The sequence below is a fragment of the Crocodylus siamensis genome, chromosome 11 (genome assembly GCF_052110815.1).
Source record: "Crocodylus siamensis isolate JL-2025a chromosome 11, ASM5211081v1, whole genome shotgun sequence".
NCBI lineage: Eukaryota > Metazoa > Chordata > Crocodylia > Crocodylidae > Crocodylus > Crocodylus siamensis.
This window is the reverse complement of record NC_143405.1, coordinates 13,772,608-13,792,315: the sequence shown is the minus strand read 5'-3', so window position 1 is coordinate 13,792,315 and position 19,708 is coordinate 13,772,608. Positions and strand designations below refer to the sequence as shown.

Genomic DNA, 19,708 nt, shown 5'->3' with positions numbered 1-19,708 from the left:
CGTTGATCACACGCTTATGTACTTGCTGAATTTGGGTGTGAGGGTTTGAGCATGCCAACCTAATCAGTGTTGCAGTTGCTACATTTGGCAGTAAGGATTTACAGGCTTGGACCCCAAATTATAGGGAGTAATCACTACACATATGGACTGCAGTATCCAAATGAAAAGGTAGTGTGAGGTCTCCATGATAAAAGGCTTAACAGAAGGTGGGAGCATGTGTACTCACACCTAGATAGGGACCACCAACCTAACCTCATTTGCTAGAACAGAAATACAATTATGCAAGCAAACACCCTCCAGTTGTAAGCCTGCTGCTTTGCCTCTCCATCAATGTCTTTTAAATTTCTTTTACTCTGGCCGGTCCACAGTGTTCTGGGCACGTGACCTGCAGCTCTGAGGACACTTTGCACCCATGCCTGTAACTGTATTAGGTCTTTTTGTTTGTTTGTTGGTTGGTTGGTTGGTTGGTTTCCCCTCACCCTTTTCTTTATAATCAGATAAATCTGGATCAGTCTGCCTTGTAATGGGATGGGTATTGAAAAGAGGAGGGAGGCAGGGGAGAAAACTGTGTGGTCTTTACTGTCAGGCTGTCCTGGCCTTCCCAGAACACCATGCAGAGAAAAGAAAACAGATAAGCTTAACAGCATTTTATTCCTTCCACCAAACCGAAGAGCAACATTGGAATAAATAAATTCATTAATTAGAACATCTGGCAATACTTTCTTTTAAATATAATGCTGCAATGTAAGCAACCCTTCTGCAGCCTGAATGTTATTATTTATGACTACAAGCATAGGTTTCTGCTTTGCAGATTTTTGCACATGGAAACCTTCCTCCTCCCGCCCCCTCCACAGGACTTGGAATTTAGTCCCGGAGGAAAAGTCCACCCTCTTTTGTTAATAAACATCACCCTGCGCACTACAGGAGAAAAGCAACCTAAAGCTTTCTCCACTGTGACACAGACACCTGTTCTGTTGGAGCTGATGGATATCTATTGCCCTGAACATTCACAGCGCAGCAATGATTTTTCATCACCAGGGATCAGAGCCAGATTCAAACCAAGGACCTAAAGATGGCAGCTTCCATCTTTTCTTTTAAAACTTAATGAAAATCCTCCTCACTCATAAGTTGAAAGGGTCAGTAAGGGGACCCATTGCCTTTTTCCATTCCCATTTTAAGATCCTTTTTGAGGAGTAGCAAATAAACATACACATGACTAATCTGCTCTAATACAGCCCCCATCTCCTTATATTTATCCCTCACGTGCACAAAAAACACATATTATAAACATGCATCTGTAAGAATGCATGTGTATATTTTTTATATATGTATGCATGAATGTATTAATTTTCATTCCAGTTGTGTATGTCATATTCATTGTGCATTGATGTAACTCTTCATTCCTGAAGAAAGAGAAGGACATAATAGAAAAGACACAGAGATAAATATCAAAGAATCCAATGAAAAGGCAATATGAAAGGATATTAGAGAAGATAGATAGGCAAATTTAAAAAAGACTTCAAAAGATTTTCAGGTCCTATCTCAACTTCTGTGTCTGCTGCTTAGTTTCTGTTCTCTTACATCATATTGTTGTTGTGGTTGTTGTTAGGATCTTTATTATTTTATATATATTTTACATTATATTTCATTTCAGGGGGAGAGAGGCCCACATAAATAAAGGCAACTGTTTATAAACTAAAGCCTCAGTTCAACAAAGCACTGCAGCCAGCTTGTAATTATAAGTATGCACAAGCAGTACTATTGAAGTATTCCTGCGTTTGTAATAATTACGTACATGCTTAAGTAACATGCTGGATCAGGGTCTCCATGCTGCCCAGTGGAAACAAATTAGAAGAAAAGGGACAAAATGATACTAAGTGTCTAGATGCAACAGTAGTGGCTCAAAAGGGTGAGAGGAGGGCAGGTTTTAAGTCACTAATGTCCCCTTTAACACCTCTTTTCAACTTATCCTTGGTAACAGCTCATGGTTTGCTACAAATTGGGAGCTGTCATTCCCTATTCCCCTTCCAGATGGAACCTCCTTTACCTCTCTCATTAACTACCCTTTAAGTGTAGCATTCTCCCTTTATCTTATTGTTTGAAGACTGCATTGCATTCCTGAAAATAATTAATATTCATGAGTTTGCTATCCTTGTTTGGAGCGTGAACCTCTTGGGAAACTGCAATGTTAAGTGAGTGACACAACTCTAATTTTATGTCTTTCCTTTTCTTCTTCTTCTTCCTCCTTCCTCTCTTTCTTTTCTTTGACAGAGAAGTAATGTGCTTAAAATACATTGATGGATGACCATCCATATTCATTGTGGGCATGCTTTTAGAGCAAAGGGAGCTGCCCTCCCCCCGACCCACACTCCCACACAGGAACATGCGGCTTTGACAGCTGACTCTACAACCCTGCACAGCAGCTAATGGTGACTTCTTCTTCCAAGAGTAGTAAATCAAATCCTGCAAAAGTTAAAGGAGTGGAAGGTGCTCAGCCCCTTTCAAGAGGTGCCTAGCACTTCACAGGATTGGGCTACAGCAAAGTGTTGACCAGGTAGCTTGGGAAGGAGTAGTGCAGGGGTGGCCAACCTGCAGCAGGCATGCCACAAGTGGAACAGGTAGCCTCTGTGTGTGATATGCAGCGTATCAGGGAGGAGGCGGCAGAGTTGACAGAGAGCACAAGGCAAGGAGCAGAAAGCAGGGTGGTAAATCATGCAGGGGAAGGGGATTGGGGTGGCACTTGGGAAGGGTGAGGAGCTTCATTTGTGGCCTGCCTGCCAAAAAGATTGGCCTCCACTGGAGTAGTGGATGGGCAGGGAGCTTTAGCAGCAAATGGAAATGTGTTCAGTGACTGGAGCTATTCAGTTACCATTCAAGCAAATACTAATATTAAGCTTCAGGAAAATACTTTGTAGCCAACCATTTCCTGTAGCCCAATAGAGTGTGTGACTCGATGCTCCAAAATTTCTAAGGACTCGTTTGGCAAGTTAATAATAGCAGCAATGTCATAAGGGCTGTAAAGTGATTTTTTTCTGGAGGAGCAGTCATTAACAGTGCAGGCCTTAGCAAGGCTACTTCAACCGTAAGGCAGGGAAAACAATCACTATGGGCAGCAAAATGCTTAAGGGCAGTAGCATGTTAGTGGGGGAATGTGGCCTAGCATGGTTTTGCCTAGGCCAGGGATACTAAGCCTGGTCTTTAGCATTTTATTAAAACAAAGATATACTGGAAGTCCATCAGAGGTAATTCTCCCCTACTTGTTTCTCCACTCTGATGTCATTCTTTTCAGGAACCAAGCAGGCTTCTCTTTCTGGACGTGCTTCTCTCCTGTGAGAGCATCCTCAGTATCAACTTGCTGGACTCGCAAGGCAGTGATGAGTTCATGGCTTTTCCTCGCTGTACCATCCCACCAGAGAGAGAAATAGTTTGTCTTCCTTTGCAAATGGGACCACTTGTATTTTTCCCCCAGAGCTGCTTCCCTAGGGCAAATTGATGAGCTTCAGGGAGAGTCACTGTTTGTTCATACTTGAAATGACTGCTTTCCTGCATGGTTAGCACCCATGTGCACCAGAAACCATAGTAGCTTTCAGTATGGCTAATGGATCCGCATAAATCCTCTTCGAGGCAAGAGTGTGCTATCATAAAACCAGTAATGAAGTAACCTGGAAGGGACCTCACAAAGTCATCTAGTCCAGCCCCCTGCTCAAGGCAGGATTGTTGCTTACAAAACCATCCCAGCCAAGTGTCTGCCCTACCTGCTCTTGAATATTTCCAGAGATAAAGATTCCACAACTTCTCTAGGCAGCCTGGTCCACTGCTTGACCAGCCTCACAGTCAGAAAGTTCCTCCTAATTTCTAACCTCTATTTCCCTCTGCTCCAGATTGAGGCCATAGCTCCTAGTCCTGTCCCCTACTGTCACTGAGAAAAGCCCACCTCCATCTTCTCTACCATCACCCTACAGGCTTTTGAAGACCATTGTCAAATCTCTTCCCCCTCCACACCTCTCCAGTCTTCTCTTCTCCAGCCTAAATAATCCTAGCGTTTCTTTCAGTCTTTCCTCATAAGTCATGTTTCCTAGGCCTCTAACCATTTTTGTTCCTCTCCACTGTACTCTGCAATCTGTCCATATCCTTCTTGATGTGTGGGGCCCAAAACTGGACCCGGGACTCCAGATGAGGCCTCACCAGTGCTGAATAGAATGGAAGAATCACTTGTCTTGTTTGGAAAGTGACCCGTCTGTTAACAGAGCCAAGTCTATTCCTGGCCTGTTCTGCAACAAGAGCAATGTGTTAGCTTATATTCCACTTATGGTCTTTTGTAACCTCCAGGACCTTCTCTATAGTACTGCAGCCTAGCCAATCATTCCCCAGTCTGTATTTGTGCATGCGGTTATTTTGTTCTAAATGCAGGACTCTGTACTTGCCCTTGCTGAAATTCATCTGGCTGATTGTAGACCATTTTTTACAGTCTATATGGGTCATTCTGGATCCTAGCCCTGCCTCCAGGGTCTGTAACTCCACCCAACTCGGTGTGATCTGCAGATTTTCTAAGTGTACATTTGGTTCCATCATCAAATCATTATTGAAGATGTTGAACAGCACCAGACTCAGGAGAGACCCTTTGGGAGCCCTACTTGATACTTCCTCCCAGCTAGACACTTAGCCATTGATGACTACTCCTTGAGCACAATACTCCAAGCAGCTGTGTATTCACCTCCAATCTAGTCTGTATTTCCTTAACTTGTTACTGAGAATGTGATGGGAGACAGTGTCAAAAGCCTCATTCAGCTTTAATTCTACATGGCTGATTGAGACACAGAAGTAGAATGATTTGCTTAAGCGAGAGACTTAGTGGAAGAAACAGGGCTGAAATTCAGAAGTGTGAGAATCCTAGGCCCATTGTAATGTACTTTGCTATTTAGTACTAGGCAGACCTTTTATTTCTCTGATGACATACGTTGCAAGCTATTGATATGTGACTTTATTCAGAATGGTCTCTGCATGTCCTGTTTAGTGATTTTTCTCTCCTAAATTAGAACCCACAGAAAGGAAAATTAACCCCAAGCACTTTATTGAAATAGGAAATGTAGCTGTCTTCAAGTCTTTCAGCATTAAAGAGGAGGCAAGCATATCTCAGAATTTAGGTCACGTTACCTTCTCTGCTCCCTTTGGCTTAAATGGGGCAGGAGCCAGTGCTCGGTTTCTGCATTCAGATGGTGCAGTTTAATCATTTCAGATTTTCATAGGGAACCTCTGGACAAGCATCTGCTCATTCATTGATGTTACTCTGCAGCTGGAGATTCAGCTGAAATGCCTGAGTACTGATTATTTACCAGGGGGTCAAATCCTGGCCCTTTAGAAGTCACTAGGAGACTATTTTTTGAGGTGGGAGACACTGTGATTTGACCTTAATAGGTCTGAACATTTTTGCTGGTGGTTGGGAAGACCTGCAGGCGACAGCCATCCCCTCCTACCTCCCGAGGAGGGTTGAACAGACCTGTCAGGGGTTAAGATGTGAAGTCTGCTCTGTTCCAAGAATTTCTTACTCTGAGACAATGGTTGTGCATTTTTGTCCCTTTTTTCGGACGAATAGCTATGTGGCATGAGGCTTGTTGTAGTTGGACACGTCCCTAAATAAACAGCTGAGCTTAAAAATACTCCTTTTTTTGTCTGGCCTGTTTAAAAAAAATAGTAGTTATTGTACAAAAGAAGACTATTCTGGTGCCAATCACTGTATTCCAAGCTGAAAACAGGAAGCTGCTCTGGGTGTCTGTCCCCAGCACTTTGACCATTCTGCTTGGACATTAAAGGCCTCGTCCGAGGATGTGCTCTGTGCTGTGAATTAGGTAGCTCTATTTTTTCATGGTGTGGAAAGCTGCCCATCACAGATAAGTCTGTATCCTGCATGGCTGCTTCCTGACATGGCCCAGACTTCATCGGTTTCACTGGAGTAAATCTCTAGCCTCTCCCAGAACAGGTAGCCATGATCCTTCAGTGATCCATGATCTTAGCTATGTTAGACACTTCCTGGACAGTTTTTGTGGCTTTATATGTTCCTTCCTGTCTGTATTTTCTGCTGTAGTTGAGCTACACTTGGTGCAGCTTGGGGAGCAGGGGCAAAGGTAGCTTTACATTACCTTGACAACCTCACCCTCACACTGGGGCCTACAGGAGCTAGTTTGGTTCATGTATGGCATATAGCAGCCCCAAGTCTTCTATAAGTCTGGCTGTATCTAAGGACTGTTAGAAAGCAGCAGTGTTAGTCATGCTTCTTTCTCCTAATTTATGCCCCTGTGCTTGGTTAGGAAGGAGTGGCAGAGAACACACATGTGCCATTCTGGATTTTCTCAATTTCATTCCAGCAGAAGAAGAGCTGGCCCCCAAATTCCCAAGCCTTCACTGATGGCTTGTAAGGAGAAGGGAACTTGGATGGCCTGGATGATCTGGCTTCTGATCCCAAGGTCGTCTCAGGGTTTTGGGGCACCTGTATCAAAACCTCCAGAGAGACACCATCTTACACACTCGGGTCCTGCCCCTGGAGCAGTTTTACTGCTCTAGGTTTTTATTTGGCTGTAGTTAACTGCATATTAATTGCTTCATGTCATTTTTACTTACGGTCAACATCTGGTCCACTTCAGGACCAAGTCCAGGGCATGCTGTTCAAATCAGGCACAGCTTTAAAGTGAAAAGGCCCCCCTTAGTTAATAAAGTACATGGAACAGGCAGTTTACAACAGAGGGAAGCATGTAGGCAGTTAAAATATATATATATGCATATATAGGTTGTGTGAGTGGTACCAGGAGCAAGATGAACTGTACAGTACAAAGGATTCTGGGTCCAGTAAAGAGGAAAGGGGGTTTTAGGTTATAATGGATGGAGTCTGGAGTGTCCTTTTTATAATGGGAAGGCCAGCTACGGGACTAAGTCATAAACTGGAGATCTTTTGTTGAGACTGCTGATTCTGAGGCTGTTGCATCAGTCCTTGGCTCCTGCTGACTCTCTGGAGGGTAAACATAGCTTGTGCTGCCATGGAAGGGACTTCAGACTGCTTAACAGGGTCGGGTAAAAGCCTTAGCTTTTTCATCTTAGCATCTTGTCCCTCCCACCTAATTCCTGAAGGACTACAGACATTGATTCTGTGTAAATTATGTTTTGTTTTAGAGGTGAGATAGGTAGCTGTGTTAGCCTGAAGTCAGAAGGAACAACAAATATCTACCTTTATAGACTAACTGAATAAGAGAGAGAGAGAGTACAAACTTCTGTGAACTCAAGTTCACTTCATCAGATGCTGTGAAAGGACAGCAAAAGGCAGAGTATGAAGTAGAGTGAGTGATTATATTTAGGGACCTACTTAAGATTTCATAGATATTAGGGCTAGAAGGGACCTCGCAAGATCATCAGGTCTTATGCACAGAATTTCCCGGAAAAAAATATAAAAGCTTACCAACATACAAAGAGAGCACAGAAATCCCTGCAGCCATAGAGCACAGGGTACTCTAGAGGCTGAGCTAGTAATATAGATTCAGTGAAAGTGCTAGTCAGAAAAGTGAAAGGGTTTTGGCACCATCTTTTAAGAAGCCAGATGCAATGCCTCAGTCTGAAGATGAGTATTTGGTCTCTTGGCCAATCAGCAGTGAGGGGTGGGGCCACCAGCGCCTCTTGGCCAATCAGCAGCGGGGGGGGAGGGCTCACCGTATAAAGACCACAAAATCAGCTCCATGCGTGGCAAGTGGTCCATGAAAAATCCATTTGTCTCACTGCAATTTAGGTAGTTCCCTAACTATAATACAATAAGTGGGAAAGCAGGAAAGGGAGGGATAGCATGGGAGAGGGAGTGGAGATGTGCTGCAAGAGGCATACAAGCAGAGAACCAAGAGAACTAAAGGGGTCACAAAAGCTAATCCAGGTAATGATATAATATTTCATAGTCCCTGTTTAAACTATACTTAACCCAGTCCAATTTGCAGAGGATTTCTTGTTCTGCAATTTCCTGCTCAAACTGGCTTTAAATTTTTTTCTGCCTGAGAATAGCAATCCTGTGGTCAAAAATGGAGTGACCAGAAAGGTTGAAGTGTTCTACCACAGGTTTTCGCGTCTTCCTGCAGTTGGTATTAGATCGGTGTTAATTCATTCTTACACAGAGATCGCCCTGTCTGTATGATGTAGGAGTGCCAGTAAGGTTCACAACAGCTACCTGAAACTCATTGCAGCTTGTAGGGTTGGGCCTTGGACTGTAGGTTCTTCCAGACAAAGATTGGACCTTGCCATGTGTGTATACCACACTTAGGAGAGTAAGTCCTGATCACGATAAATAATATTTTCTGCAAACCCATCTTACTGTTAGTGAGTAGATTCTTAGGAAGAACCAATCTGAACGTTTCCACATGAGAGCTGTACACTTGATTCTCAAGAGGTTTGCAGCTGTTTCAGCACCTCTGAAGGCCAGGCCCTGTGCTGTCTTTTGAGTCACCAACACCAAGTTGAACTGCACTGGCTGTCATCTTGATGCTGATGCCTCTTCTACCTGCCCCTTTCACATCTCCAGAAGTTTCAGGGAAAATTCAAATTCTTTGGATTCCTTCCAAAGCAAGAATATTTATGTAATAAGCTACAGTGGCATATTGAAATTCAGAGTCATAGGGTTGGAAATTTATTTGCCCCATAAAAGGACACCCTTAAGTGTTTCAAAATAACTTGCCAGTGGCAAGAACACATAGTCTCTTAAAAAGAAAATTACAGCTGTAAAGCCGTAATTCCCTATCTTTTTGCAAAACCTACGAACTTGATTGAATACCTAATCTTCCTAATGCAATTTAGTTGGCAGCACTGGTGGGTTATGGAGGGCAGGGCACACTGACTCAGTGCATTGGAGAAGGGACATGATACGGTGCCATTCAGCAAAGACTCTGTTAATCATCTGGGCCGTCTCCTTTTAATTCAGACATCTCCGTCTCTCCGTTCTGTTCCTCCCTCAGATTTTGCAGACTCAAGTAGACAGATTTATTGGGGTCTTAAACATAATCAGGAACAAATTAGCCTCTGTAAAGATCACACACTGGTCTGGATCACTGCTATTCAAAGGCTGCTTCCTCTCCACGTGAATATGAATTAAGTCATCTGATTGGAGCAGATCTGGAGTATTCTTTTATCCCATACACATGATCTTATCAGAGGCCTATTACATTTATCATGTCATTAAGAGGGAACTTTTAGAGATAGCACAGGAGAAAGCTTGGTATATAAATGTACTTATTTCATTGCCTATAGTGGGAAAAAAATCTGTGTTTGCAGGTCTGTGAGGGGCATTGTTTCTAAACCTCTAGATGTATTATGACTGTGTGGATGGACACAATATATTTGGTTGGGAGTGTAAGTCTGTGCCAGTGGCAGTATCTGCATATAGGATTAGGTGTTTATGTGAAACGTATATGCATGTTTGCATGTCTGTCAGTGTGAGCTTTACACAGGCATGAAGAGTACAAAGAGTGTGACTGTGTCTTTCTGTATAAATTTGTCTGTGTGTGAGTTGCATGTGGAAGTTATAAGGAATTTTTAGAACTTTTGCTATTTGCACTTTTTTAAAAGGTCTCAAAGGTTTCTGTTCGGACCTTCACCTTGCCTGAAATTTGGAGATATCATTAACAGGAAGTTATTTTGCAGCTTTGATTTCTTTATATCAGAGTAGCTCAGACAGTGCAGAGAGACATGCAGGAGATTTCAGTGCTCCATTGAAGGAAAGATCAGAACTAGAAAAAGAGCTGGAGAGGGACAAAATGCTGGTACCCCTCTTTAAATGGGTTAAGACTCCAATCCAAGTTGTCTATGGACGTCAGGATGGAAGTGAAGGCAATCTCTGTCTTCCATCTTTCATTCTCTACCTGTCATCCTCCAATCTTATGACCAGGCATACTGTTAAGGAATTGGAAGTTTATGACAGGGGCAGGGAAAAGTGGGGTGTAAGGTCATTAAATGATTGAATTGTAATAAGCTGATTTATTCTGGCTTATGTTGTGGTATTTCACTGTGTAAACTAGGAGGAAAAATAAACGGGATTTAGCAGTTTGGAAGTAACTCAAAATTGAGCAGCCGTTGGATTTTCTGACACCTACCCCGAGATAGTCCAGTGTTACCAATGCAATTCTCATCAGGAGTTATTGCCATCATTCCAGCTAGTAGTTCCTGCCAGTTCCCTACCATTTTTGCAGTAGTTTCTTTGCCAGACAAAAATACAACCGTCTGTCAGGCCTGGATACCTTGTGGGGTTTGACAAAGACAACATGATACAAAATTAAGATACCAGTAGGTCAGAGGTTTACATTTCACAGTGGACTTTTAGTGGCTTTACTGGTCTGTGGTCTTTTTGAAAGTAGATGGGTCTCAGTTCAGTTTTTAATGGGCCTGTTTCACAGACACAGCCTCAAAAAATTGGCACTGGTGGACATCTTTGTTGGCACTCTCATTAGAGAAGCCACAGAATGAATGAACAAGGAAACTAAAGTCCCCTCTTATATCTGATTCTTTCAGGTCAAGTCTGAGTCATTTTGGTTGGGGCAGTGTGTGTGGCAAGCTTAGCCGCCTTCTACCCACACTGTATCTGCTTTTTGGATAAACAGATAAATTTGGCCTTTGGTTTCTAAGGCTGTTAATTTGGCAGCTTTCATCCTCACTAAATTCAGCTGTTGTTGTTTTGCAAGTGTCATTTAAATAGGAAACATTGCAAACCAAATTCTCTGTTGGCTTAAAACCATGGTAGACTATGGAGTTATGCCAGCAGTTTGGCCCTGTTCTGTCTTCTGCTTGTGTGTTGGTACAGTGCATACAGGTAAAAATAGGCAGGGAGAACTTCAGTTGGGAAATTTCTTGGGAACTTTCATATGGCAAAAATGCTGCAATCCATTTTCTTTGGTTTCTTAAATCATCTCATATTGCGCTGGTAAGTAATGAATGGCACTGTAGTAAAAGAGGCCTGGTTGAATGGATTCATCACCACTTACATTGCCTGGATTATTTTCTGTTGCTGGGGACCCAGAGAATTGGAAGAAACTTAATAATGATCCTTCTTTGATGTCTCACTACAGATGAACCTAGCAGGTGCTACTTCCATGATGGTGATGGAGTGTGTGAAGAGTTTGAACAAATGACTAGCATCAAAGACTGTGGTGTTTATACTCCCAAAGGCTTCCTGGACCAATGGGCTTCCAATGTGTCAGTCTCACATAACAATGACCAGCAGTGCCCAGGATGGGTGGTCATTGGTCAGCCAGCAGCAACACAGGTAAGGAAGTCAATAATGCTCTTCAGTGCCAACCATGAAAAGCTTGCAGTTGACTTGTAGGTTTGGTAAGAAAAGCTTTATGGTGCCAGCTTTCCTTCCTATGAGCCTGCTGCATAGCAGTCAGTTCCAAATTCTGTGTCCATGCAGGAACTTCTAAGGTGAATGAAGCTGGTAGTCTGTCTGATTAAGCCTCTAAGAGTAACTAGTAATTATTTATTTATAAATATTTATTTATATGCCCCCTCCTCAAAAGATGCTCAGAGAAGCTTACAATGAAACTAAAAATACCTGCAACATGAGAGGAAGAAAAACCTCCAAGAAGCAGTCATGATATAATTTATCTCCAAGGAGAATTTCCTCCAGAACCTGTTAGTTAGGATCAGCTTATATACCATAGCTTCCAAAACTTTTGTTGGTTTATATATTTTGTTATGGCACCTTTTAGGGTTACAGTATTTGGATCTTAGGGAACAGTGACTTTGCAGCTGAATACAAGGCTATAGCCTGTGTCCCAGCAAAGCTGCTAACCACAAGGCAGAATGATATGTTTAAAGTAACATTGTAAGACACTTAGGCAAGCATTTTCCTAACAACGTCGTAGTGTCGTAAGATATGTAGCTCACTGTGTAAGGAGAACTAGATGTGGCCCACCAGCTATCATCAGGAGATAAAGCAAAAGTAAGACCTTGGAGATGAAGGAGTTAGCAAGAAATGGTGAGTGACCAAAGGAAGCGGAGGTCAAAGTCTTAGGCATGTGCTCATAGTAAAAAAGCATGTAAATGAGTAAAACGCGTAAGTAATTCCATGCTAATGAAACAAACAGTAAACAGGGGTGGAGCTTGAGATAGGAGGGAATATGGGTGGAACAAAGGAGGAACAAAGGTAGAGTAAACATTAATGACTATGAACCAAGGTGTATAAATGTAGAAAGAACTAATGTTTGTGGCTGCTCCCCAGTTTTTGGGAGCTTGCTTGAAGTTGTCTCCATTTTGAATAAAGTTGTTGCTAGCAATGTGTGCTGGTGTTTGCTCTCTGAGCAATTGGATCATCGTCTCCCTAGTCGTTGGGTGCCACGTGGAGTCAGGGTCTAACAGCACTGAACGTTCTTGTCATCCATTTTCATAGCTAATCCTTCACAGCATCCTGATAAGTTCTTGTCTTCAGTACTAGGTTGGGGCAATGAACTGCAAAAGCTAATTGTGTTACATGACATTTGGGTGCATCTACACATGTGCTTTAATTTGATTTAACCTTTTTTAATACGCTTTAAAGCTTGACTAAAAAAAAACTGTGCTATTGGGGGAATGCGTATTAAAATAGGTTAATTAACATTAAGTGTCATTTAAAAACCATACTGTTTCAGTTAATGCGCATTAAGACAGGATAATGCACATTTTCTTAGTACTTGACAATGGAAGGCACTTTCACATATGCAGGAAGGCTGCCGACATGCTGTAAATCCAGTGCATTGAAGCAGATTTGACTAATCGAGCACAGAAATTAACATGTTCCAGCAGCCTTCAGCGTCATGTGTATCAGTGTCCCCGCACTGAAAAATGGTGGCGGGGCACTTTGAATTAAAGCTTGTCAAATAAGCTTTAATTCAAAGTGACCCGCCACCCTTTTTTCAGTGCAGGGACGCTGATGCACATGATGCTTGGGCACTTTTAATTAGTGCAGCTCTCTAACTAAAGCCACCCCATCTCCCAGAGCACATCTATAAACACCTGGAGGAACTAGATTTAATGCTCGTTAACTAAAGCATGTTAATGCACATGTAGATGCACCCAGTGTCTTTTCTCCTGGAATATTTTAATCTGTTAGCTTTTAATTTCATTGAATATCCCTAGGTTTTGTATTCTAAGGAAGGTTCCTTCTGCTCTTCTGATCAGTTTTCCCTGTATCTGTTGTTCAGTACTTTGTATACTTTCATTATGCTTCTTCTTATTTGTCTCCTCTCTAGGATGATTAGCCCCAGCTCCCTAACTTTCCCCTTTATTCTCCTAATAAAACTAGACTTCAGTATCTGGAATGGGGCTTGAGTGAGCCGAGAGGAGGGGTAAGGTCCACACATGGAATAAGCAGATCTCTCTCCAAATGCTTCCAAGTTGCCCTGTCAGTGGGAGTGTCTACACGTGTAATTAATGTGATTGAATAAACTGTGGCACAGTTTGAGCTGAAGTAAACTAATGTGGACATCACTGTTTACATGTGCATTTAAGCACAGTAATTTATTTCACTGTCGGATAGTACTTGAGTCTGATGGGACTATCCAGCATCACAGTAAATTAGTCTACACCAGACTTAGTGCTACAAATGTGTAGATGGTGATGCTTTACTGTGCAGCAAATTAGTCTACTGCACAGTAAAGCGAATGTGTAGACCCACCCAGTGAGAACATCTTTTTGCAAATAACTTAGCCCTATTTATATTGCACATGAGTCTGCAACTGATTAGTGATATGCAATATGCCTAGGTAGTACTGGGTTAATACCAGGGCAGTATTTCACTCTTGCCAGCAACCTAAGATCACATGCACTTGCCTTTCTTCATGTTTATGGTTTGCTTTCTGAAGCATAGAAGGAACTCCCTCATGGTGCCCCTGTAAATGATTTGGCTGTTCTTCCTCTTTAGCTCTCAGTGCATTAGAACATTTCAAAGCACAATGTCTCACGCACAGGTGATGGGCATGTGGGGGGAGGATGTCCATCCTTAACATTGACATTATAGAATTACAGCTCTGATTTAGCAATAATTCCCCAGTGCAGGTAGGCTTCATTATCTACCCAGAGCACCGAGACCTGTGATTTTCTTTAACTGAGATGACTGACTGGGGGGGTGGAGAGGGAGAGGAGGTGGTAGGGGCACCTTTCTCCATCAGAATATTATTCAGAGGTGTGTGTTCTCAGTTACACATTTCTCATGTTGTTATATGTATTTGACTGAAATCAGAGAAACATTTGTGCTGGCTTTTTTGTAGTGACTGGGAAGTGACTTATGATCAAGCTTTGATGGGGTGGGATTACAATGCCTGCTGCATAGATATAATTCCAGTTTCTTGTATCCAGGAAAGATGAAGTTGTGCTGTTTGTACTTGCAGATGTGCTTGTGTCTCACTTTGATTCAGACCTTTTCCTATTGGCTGTTCCTGCAGAGATGACAGCCTTCTACTTACCCCCAACAAAAGCAATTTCTAAATTGGTATGGCTAGTAGAGTAGGAGCTTCTGTTTTTAATTCCTACGGTTCAGCCTATAGCCTTGGAATTGGTGTAAATAGAGCTGCGTTCCCCTGATTCCAGTTTAGCTGCATTAGGTTTATTGAACTTCCTTAAACTAAAGTAATATATGTGGGGAGCTTTTGTTTTCCACGGGAACAAGGTAGGTCCGTAGCTTTTGAAATGGTTTCTGATTTATCACTCTGAAGCACTTAGATCAGACAGCAGGCCATCAGTCTCTTAACTAGAAGCTCTGACAGGGTGAAAATTAACCTAAGACCCCCTCTAATCACTGCATGTGAAGATCAGTGGAGCATTAACACCTTCTGCTTCATTATCTACCCGAAGCACCGGGGCCTGTGATTTTCTTTAACTGAGATTACTGATTGGGGGGCAGGGAGGAGGTGGGGGCACCTTTCTCCATCAGAATATTATTCAGAGACGTGTGTGTGTGTTCTCAGTTACACATTTCTCACGTTGCTGTTATATTTATTTGACTGAAATCAGAGAAGCATTTGTGTTGGCTTTTGGTAGCGAATTCCTTGAAATATATGTGTAGGTGTGGTCTGTAGTAATACACAAAAGATATAAACTCAGTGTTTGCTAGCAATCAATACTTTCCATAATTACACCAGCTCAGTCCAGGTGCTTTTAAAGCATTTTAAATACGTATTTTAAGGATCACTTAGATTTTTTTTTTTCATCCCTGGGTGTTTCAAAACCTGTTTTCTCACCACAGCTGTACTTCAATCATAGCTTACAAATAGGTTGCTTATGAGTAATAGGCCTTGCAAAGCTGTTTGTTATTGTAGTGTTTTTCGTAAGTATTAGGCTGCATGCAGTTGTTTGCTATTCTGACTTTGTTTCTGAGCAACACTGGACCCCATTTGCTTGTTATTGTAGGGTTGGTTCCTCACATCGATTTGCTCACGAGCACTGATTTATTGTTGTGGGGTTACTCAGGAGTACAGCTCAGTGTTAAAATACCAGGACAAAAAGAGATTCTACATTGTAAGGCTTGTTTTGAACAATAGAATACTTGTAAAAAAATGACACGGTCTTGGCGAACAGGTATAATTTAGAAAAATGGAAAGGTCAAATATCCCCACTTTTAAACAATCACACTTTCCACATAGGCAAGAAACGATAGACAGCCACTTTTGCTTTCCTGGCAGCTACTGTTCAGAACTGATTAAGAAATATTCTCAGTACTGACAGCATCATATTTAAAGCCAAGTAGGACCAGTCAGGTATACTGCACCAATGCAAAGCTACTTACACCTACACAAGGTATTTTCTTGATTTCTATGTTGTCCCCCGCTGGGAGCATTTCATTCAAACACAGCTAGGCACCTATTATTGACAAGATAAGCAATCCGGGGGGGAGGGGATTTGTACACTTGAACATGTTTTCTACCTACAGAGCTTGCTGTGAGCTTATAAGGATCTTCCTTTTTCTGTAAACTCTTTGTGAACTATTAATGTGGATGTTTTGTGAACATGTCTTTTTCTACAGCAGTGCTTCTCCTTCAAACTGAGTGGGTCTACATGGGATGCTTTACTGTGTGGTAGGCTAATCTGTTGTCCAGTAAAGTGTCACTAAGTAACCATGCTAATAAGCTACTGCACAATAAATTAGTCTACTGATCAGTTAGTTAGTACCTGTAAGTACAGGTACTAAACTAACTGTGCAATAGATATGGCACAGTCCAGCTCTTGTAGATGCTAACCAGGAGCAAATTTGCTCCGGGGCAGCGACACCAGCAAGGGGCCTGGTCCTGGTGCTGCTCAGTTCCAGCAACAGCTCTCCCACCCTGTGCAAATCAGGACCTCTCCCAATGTGTACAGGGCCGGAAAATGACTGTCTCCTTGCCCCATGCTTCCTGCCAACCCCTGGCTGGCACCCAGGGGGAGCGTGGAGCTCTCATTTGCTGCTTCAGGGGGGCAGAGCAGGGTGGGAGCCAATCTGCTCCCAAGAGGGAGAGCGTGTAGATGTGCTCCCCAGGTAGACTTGCAGCACAGCATTTTTACTGCATGGTAAGCCTACTTCAAATTAATAGCACATGTAGATGCACCCATTCTTCTTCTATTGATAGTTTCTGTGGGAAATGTAGCTCTTCACAGAGTTTAGGGTACGTCCATGGCTGATGAACCTCAGTGAAGCTCCACTGAAGTTGGTAGAGTGGAGGTTGATTCACACAACCAATGGTGTGATCCCCTTTGTTTTTGCTAGTACTTTTTCTCCCAGTTTCTCATTGTTGTTCTATTGTGAAGGTTTAGTGGGAGAGATAATATAAGCAAGTAGATAAGTGGGCTCTGGTACCCAATTGTTGTTACCTTGTAGACTGAACGCCCCCCCCTCCCCCCAAAAAAAACAAAAAACAAAAAAAACTTAGCAGCTTTTGCATAGTGGGACCCTCCTGGGAGCCTGTTCGGAAGCTTCTGGGATCTAATCATGGTCCCTTTTCCAGTTACTAATAAGAAATACTAGACTGGAGGTGATCCTCTGTGCCCCAAGTTAAAAATCTCTAAATTAAGATGGAAAAGTGTTTAAAAGCTTATTTCTTGATCTGAGGTAACATCCCCATCCTTTTTGTCTTTGGTGATGCTATGTTAGTGGGAATTTTCAGAGAGAAAGTCTAGTGTGTAGTAGATGGAAGGTGACTTGGAAATCGCACTGCTTTCCTTTGGGATTTGAAAAGGCGCCCCAAAATGTAGCCGTCATGGATTCAGCCAACATCCTCATCATGTGAGTGTGCTCTTTATTTCCAAGAACACAAGAAAAAGGGGGTTTTTTTCCCCCTCTCTCTTTTAGAAAAGGTTGTGCAGTTTTTCTTCTTCTCTCCCCGCACCCAGTGCTTTTTAGAGGAACTTTTTTAACACAGAATCGCCTTCACTCGTATCCTTTACAGGAAGTCCACACAAACTCTGACAGGCTGGTTTCAGGAAAGATTGTTTACCTTGGAGATCTTTTGAAGGGAAATCCACTATTTTATGAGTGAAAAGCAGATGGAGTACTCGCGTGCGCAGAATGACCACAGGAGGCCTGGGAGGCCATTTCACCTCACCTCTCTCTGGCACTGCTCCCACTTGCGGATGGCTAACTCTTTTGTGGTTTAATTCCCATTGAGCCTTTAAGTGGTTTTAATAAAGGAATAAAAAGAGAATCTTTGGATAGCTTATTGTTACACTTACAGAGAGCCACAGTTGTTATCATCCCAGTTATAGCAACATGGTGTGTGGGACCCAGAAGCCAATGTTTGCATTGGCGACCTAAAGTGCCAGCCTCTAAATAGCTTAGCAGACCTTGATTGCATTTCCTCCCAATGTGCAGAAGTTGATTACAGCAAGTCATCATGTAAATATTCAGCTTATGTTTTTTGCCAGTACCTGTATTGCCTGTATAGAAAAAGGACAGAGCTGTTGTGTCATTTATCCAAAAGAGGATTTTTTTATTCAGGCGGCCTGGTATAGACAGACCATGTGTTTCTCTCTGGCTATTAGCTTCAAGGCTTACTAACACACAGCACTGCCTAGGGATCACCTGATATGGTAGAGGCCTTTTACTATCTCTCAAAACAAAGATCCCCTCTCTAACTCCTCACAGTTGCAGCCACCCATGAGCCTTATAATAACCATGTTGTTTTACTACTGACAGAAAACCCTGACCTACAGAAATGCTGCACACCAGAAGAAAGAGGGAGCCCTGAATAATGGAAGCAATAGCAAAGCAAAACAAAACAGGGACCACCAGGGTGGTAGAAAAAATAGAGAGACAATAAAGTTATGCAGTTGAAGAGACAGATGAAGAATCCACTCCCCTGGTCTCTGCCACACAGTTTTATTTCAGTTAATAAATATTGCTCAGAAGAGAATTCCCCAGAGATTTGGTAATGCCAATAAATATAATCATCCTGACTGAGGATGGGGAAGAGAGGAAACCTGCTACTTCTAATTGAGAACCCATCCTCTTCCTTTAGGGGGGACCTTGCTGAGAAGAGGGAGGGTGTCCATCTCTTGGCTCTGCAAGTGTCCCTTTTTGAACTTCTCCATTCGCAGCCAAGTGTTTTTACTCTTCAGTGGTAAAATTTCTGTTGTGCTTGGAGGGAGAAATAATCCCCGTTTTTAATAAGCTGATTTGCTTTGCAAATGTTGTGGTTATTTATAGCCCAACCAGGGTTTTGAACTGCTGGCCCCTGGGTTGAGTGCAGATTCACACTAAGAACTGTTAATGGAGGAACCATGAGTGAATAGAAGCTGGTTCTGGAAAAAGAGGAGTTAATATGGTTTGCTTTCTGTTGCAAAAGAATGTAGGTTTTCCTCTGTAGAGTGATTCAGAGCACTGCACCAACCAAAAGGCTTGGTATCGCTTCAGTATGTTTATCCAGCTCTTGCGGACCAGGTCCATAGCCAAAGCACTTCTCTGTCTTCAGTGGTGGCTTTTCTTCAGGTGGCAGGGGTCAATGTAATGCAGTGACCTCCTTGCCATCCTAGCACCACCTCTCCCCGAGGCGTGAAGAACATCGTCTAGAAGCTGCTGCCTTGGCTGTACCCCACCCACAATTCCACTACAGCCAAGAAGCCTCAGCAGGCCACTTCAGTCAGGTGTTGTGTCTGACAGCGGGCTCTTTTCTTTCCCCAGGTGCAAAACTTTGATGGAAGTCTCAGAAGGGCAGTCGGTCCTAGAACCTCCACTCTGTAGTTTTCATAATTATACTTTACATATCAGCTGGTATACATGAGCATTTTACAGCTATTACTTAATTAAGCCACATCGGAACCATCCAGGGAAACTGAAGCATTGAGACTTGCTCAATGTTGTCCATCGGGCCAGAAGAGAACCTGCCCCCTCCCCGACTTCCAATTTGGTCACTCTGCTGCATAGAATTAAACTCATTTTCCAAGATCTAGATAGTAGGAGTGTGCAAAATGGGATGTATTTGATTCAGATTTGGCCCAAATCAGGGACAGTGATTCGATTCATTGATTTGGATCACTGTCCCCAGTTTGATTCAGCCGGATCCAAATCTGAAGATTTGATGCTAACTTGGAGAATCAGCAATTTGGACATAGACACAGATTTACATGTTTTTTCTACATACTTTGAGGTACCAGCACAGCTTGTGAACCCTGCGGTGCTGGGGCGGATGGAGTGTCCCACAGGAGCCCGGGGCGGGGACAGTGCTCGCAGTGAACCCAGAAGTGGACCAGAAGTATT

General features: G+C 42.7%; 1 protein-coding gene across 3 annotated transcripts in view; it reads left to right on the top strand.

Moving 5' to 3' along the window:
- The window catches only part of PAPPA (pappalysin 1), a 238,127-nt gene that overhangs the window by 127,591 nt on the left and 90,828 nt on the right, over positions 1 to 19,708 (top strand). For all 3 annotated transcript variants that reach the window (XR_016438474.1, XM_090021909.1, XM_090021910.1), the window contains exon 10: positions 11,079 to 11,275. Coding sequence is in view for 2 of the 3 variants with exons in the window: in XM_090021909.1 (XP_089878035.1) it covers positions 11,079 to 11,275 (197 nt within the window). In the remaining variant the exon portion in view is untranslated. The remainder of the gene's footprint in view (positions 1 to 11,078; positions 11,276 to 19,708) is intronic.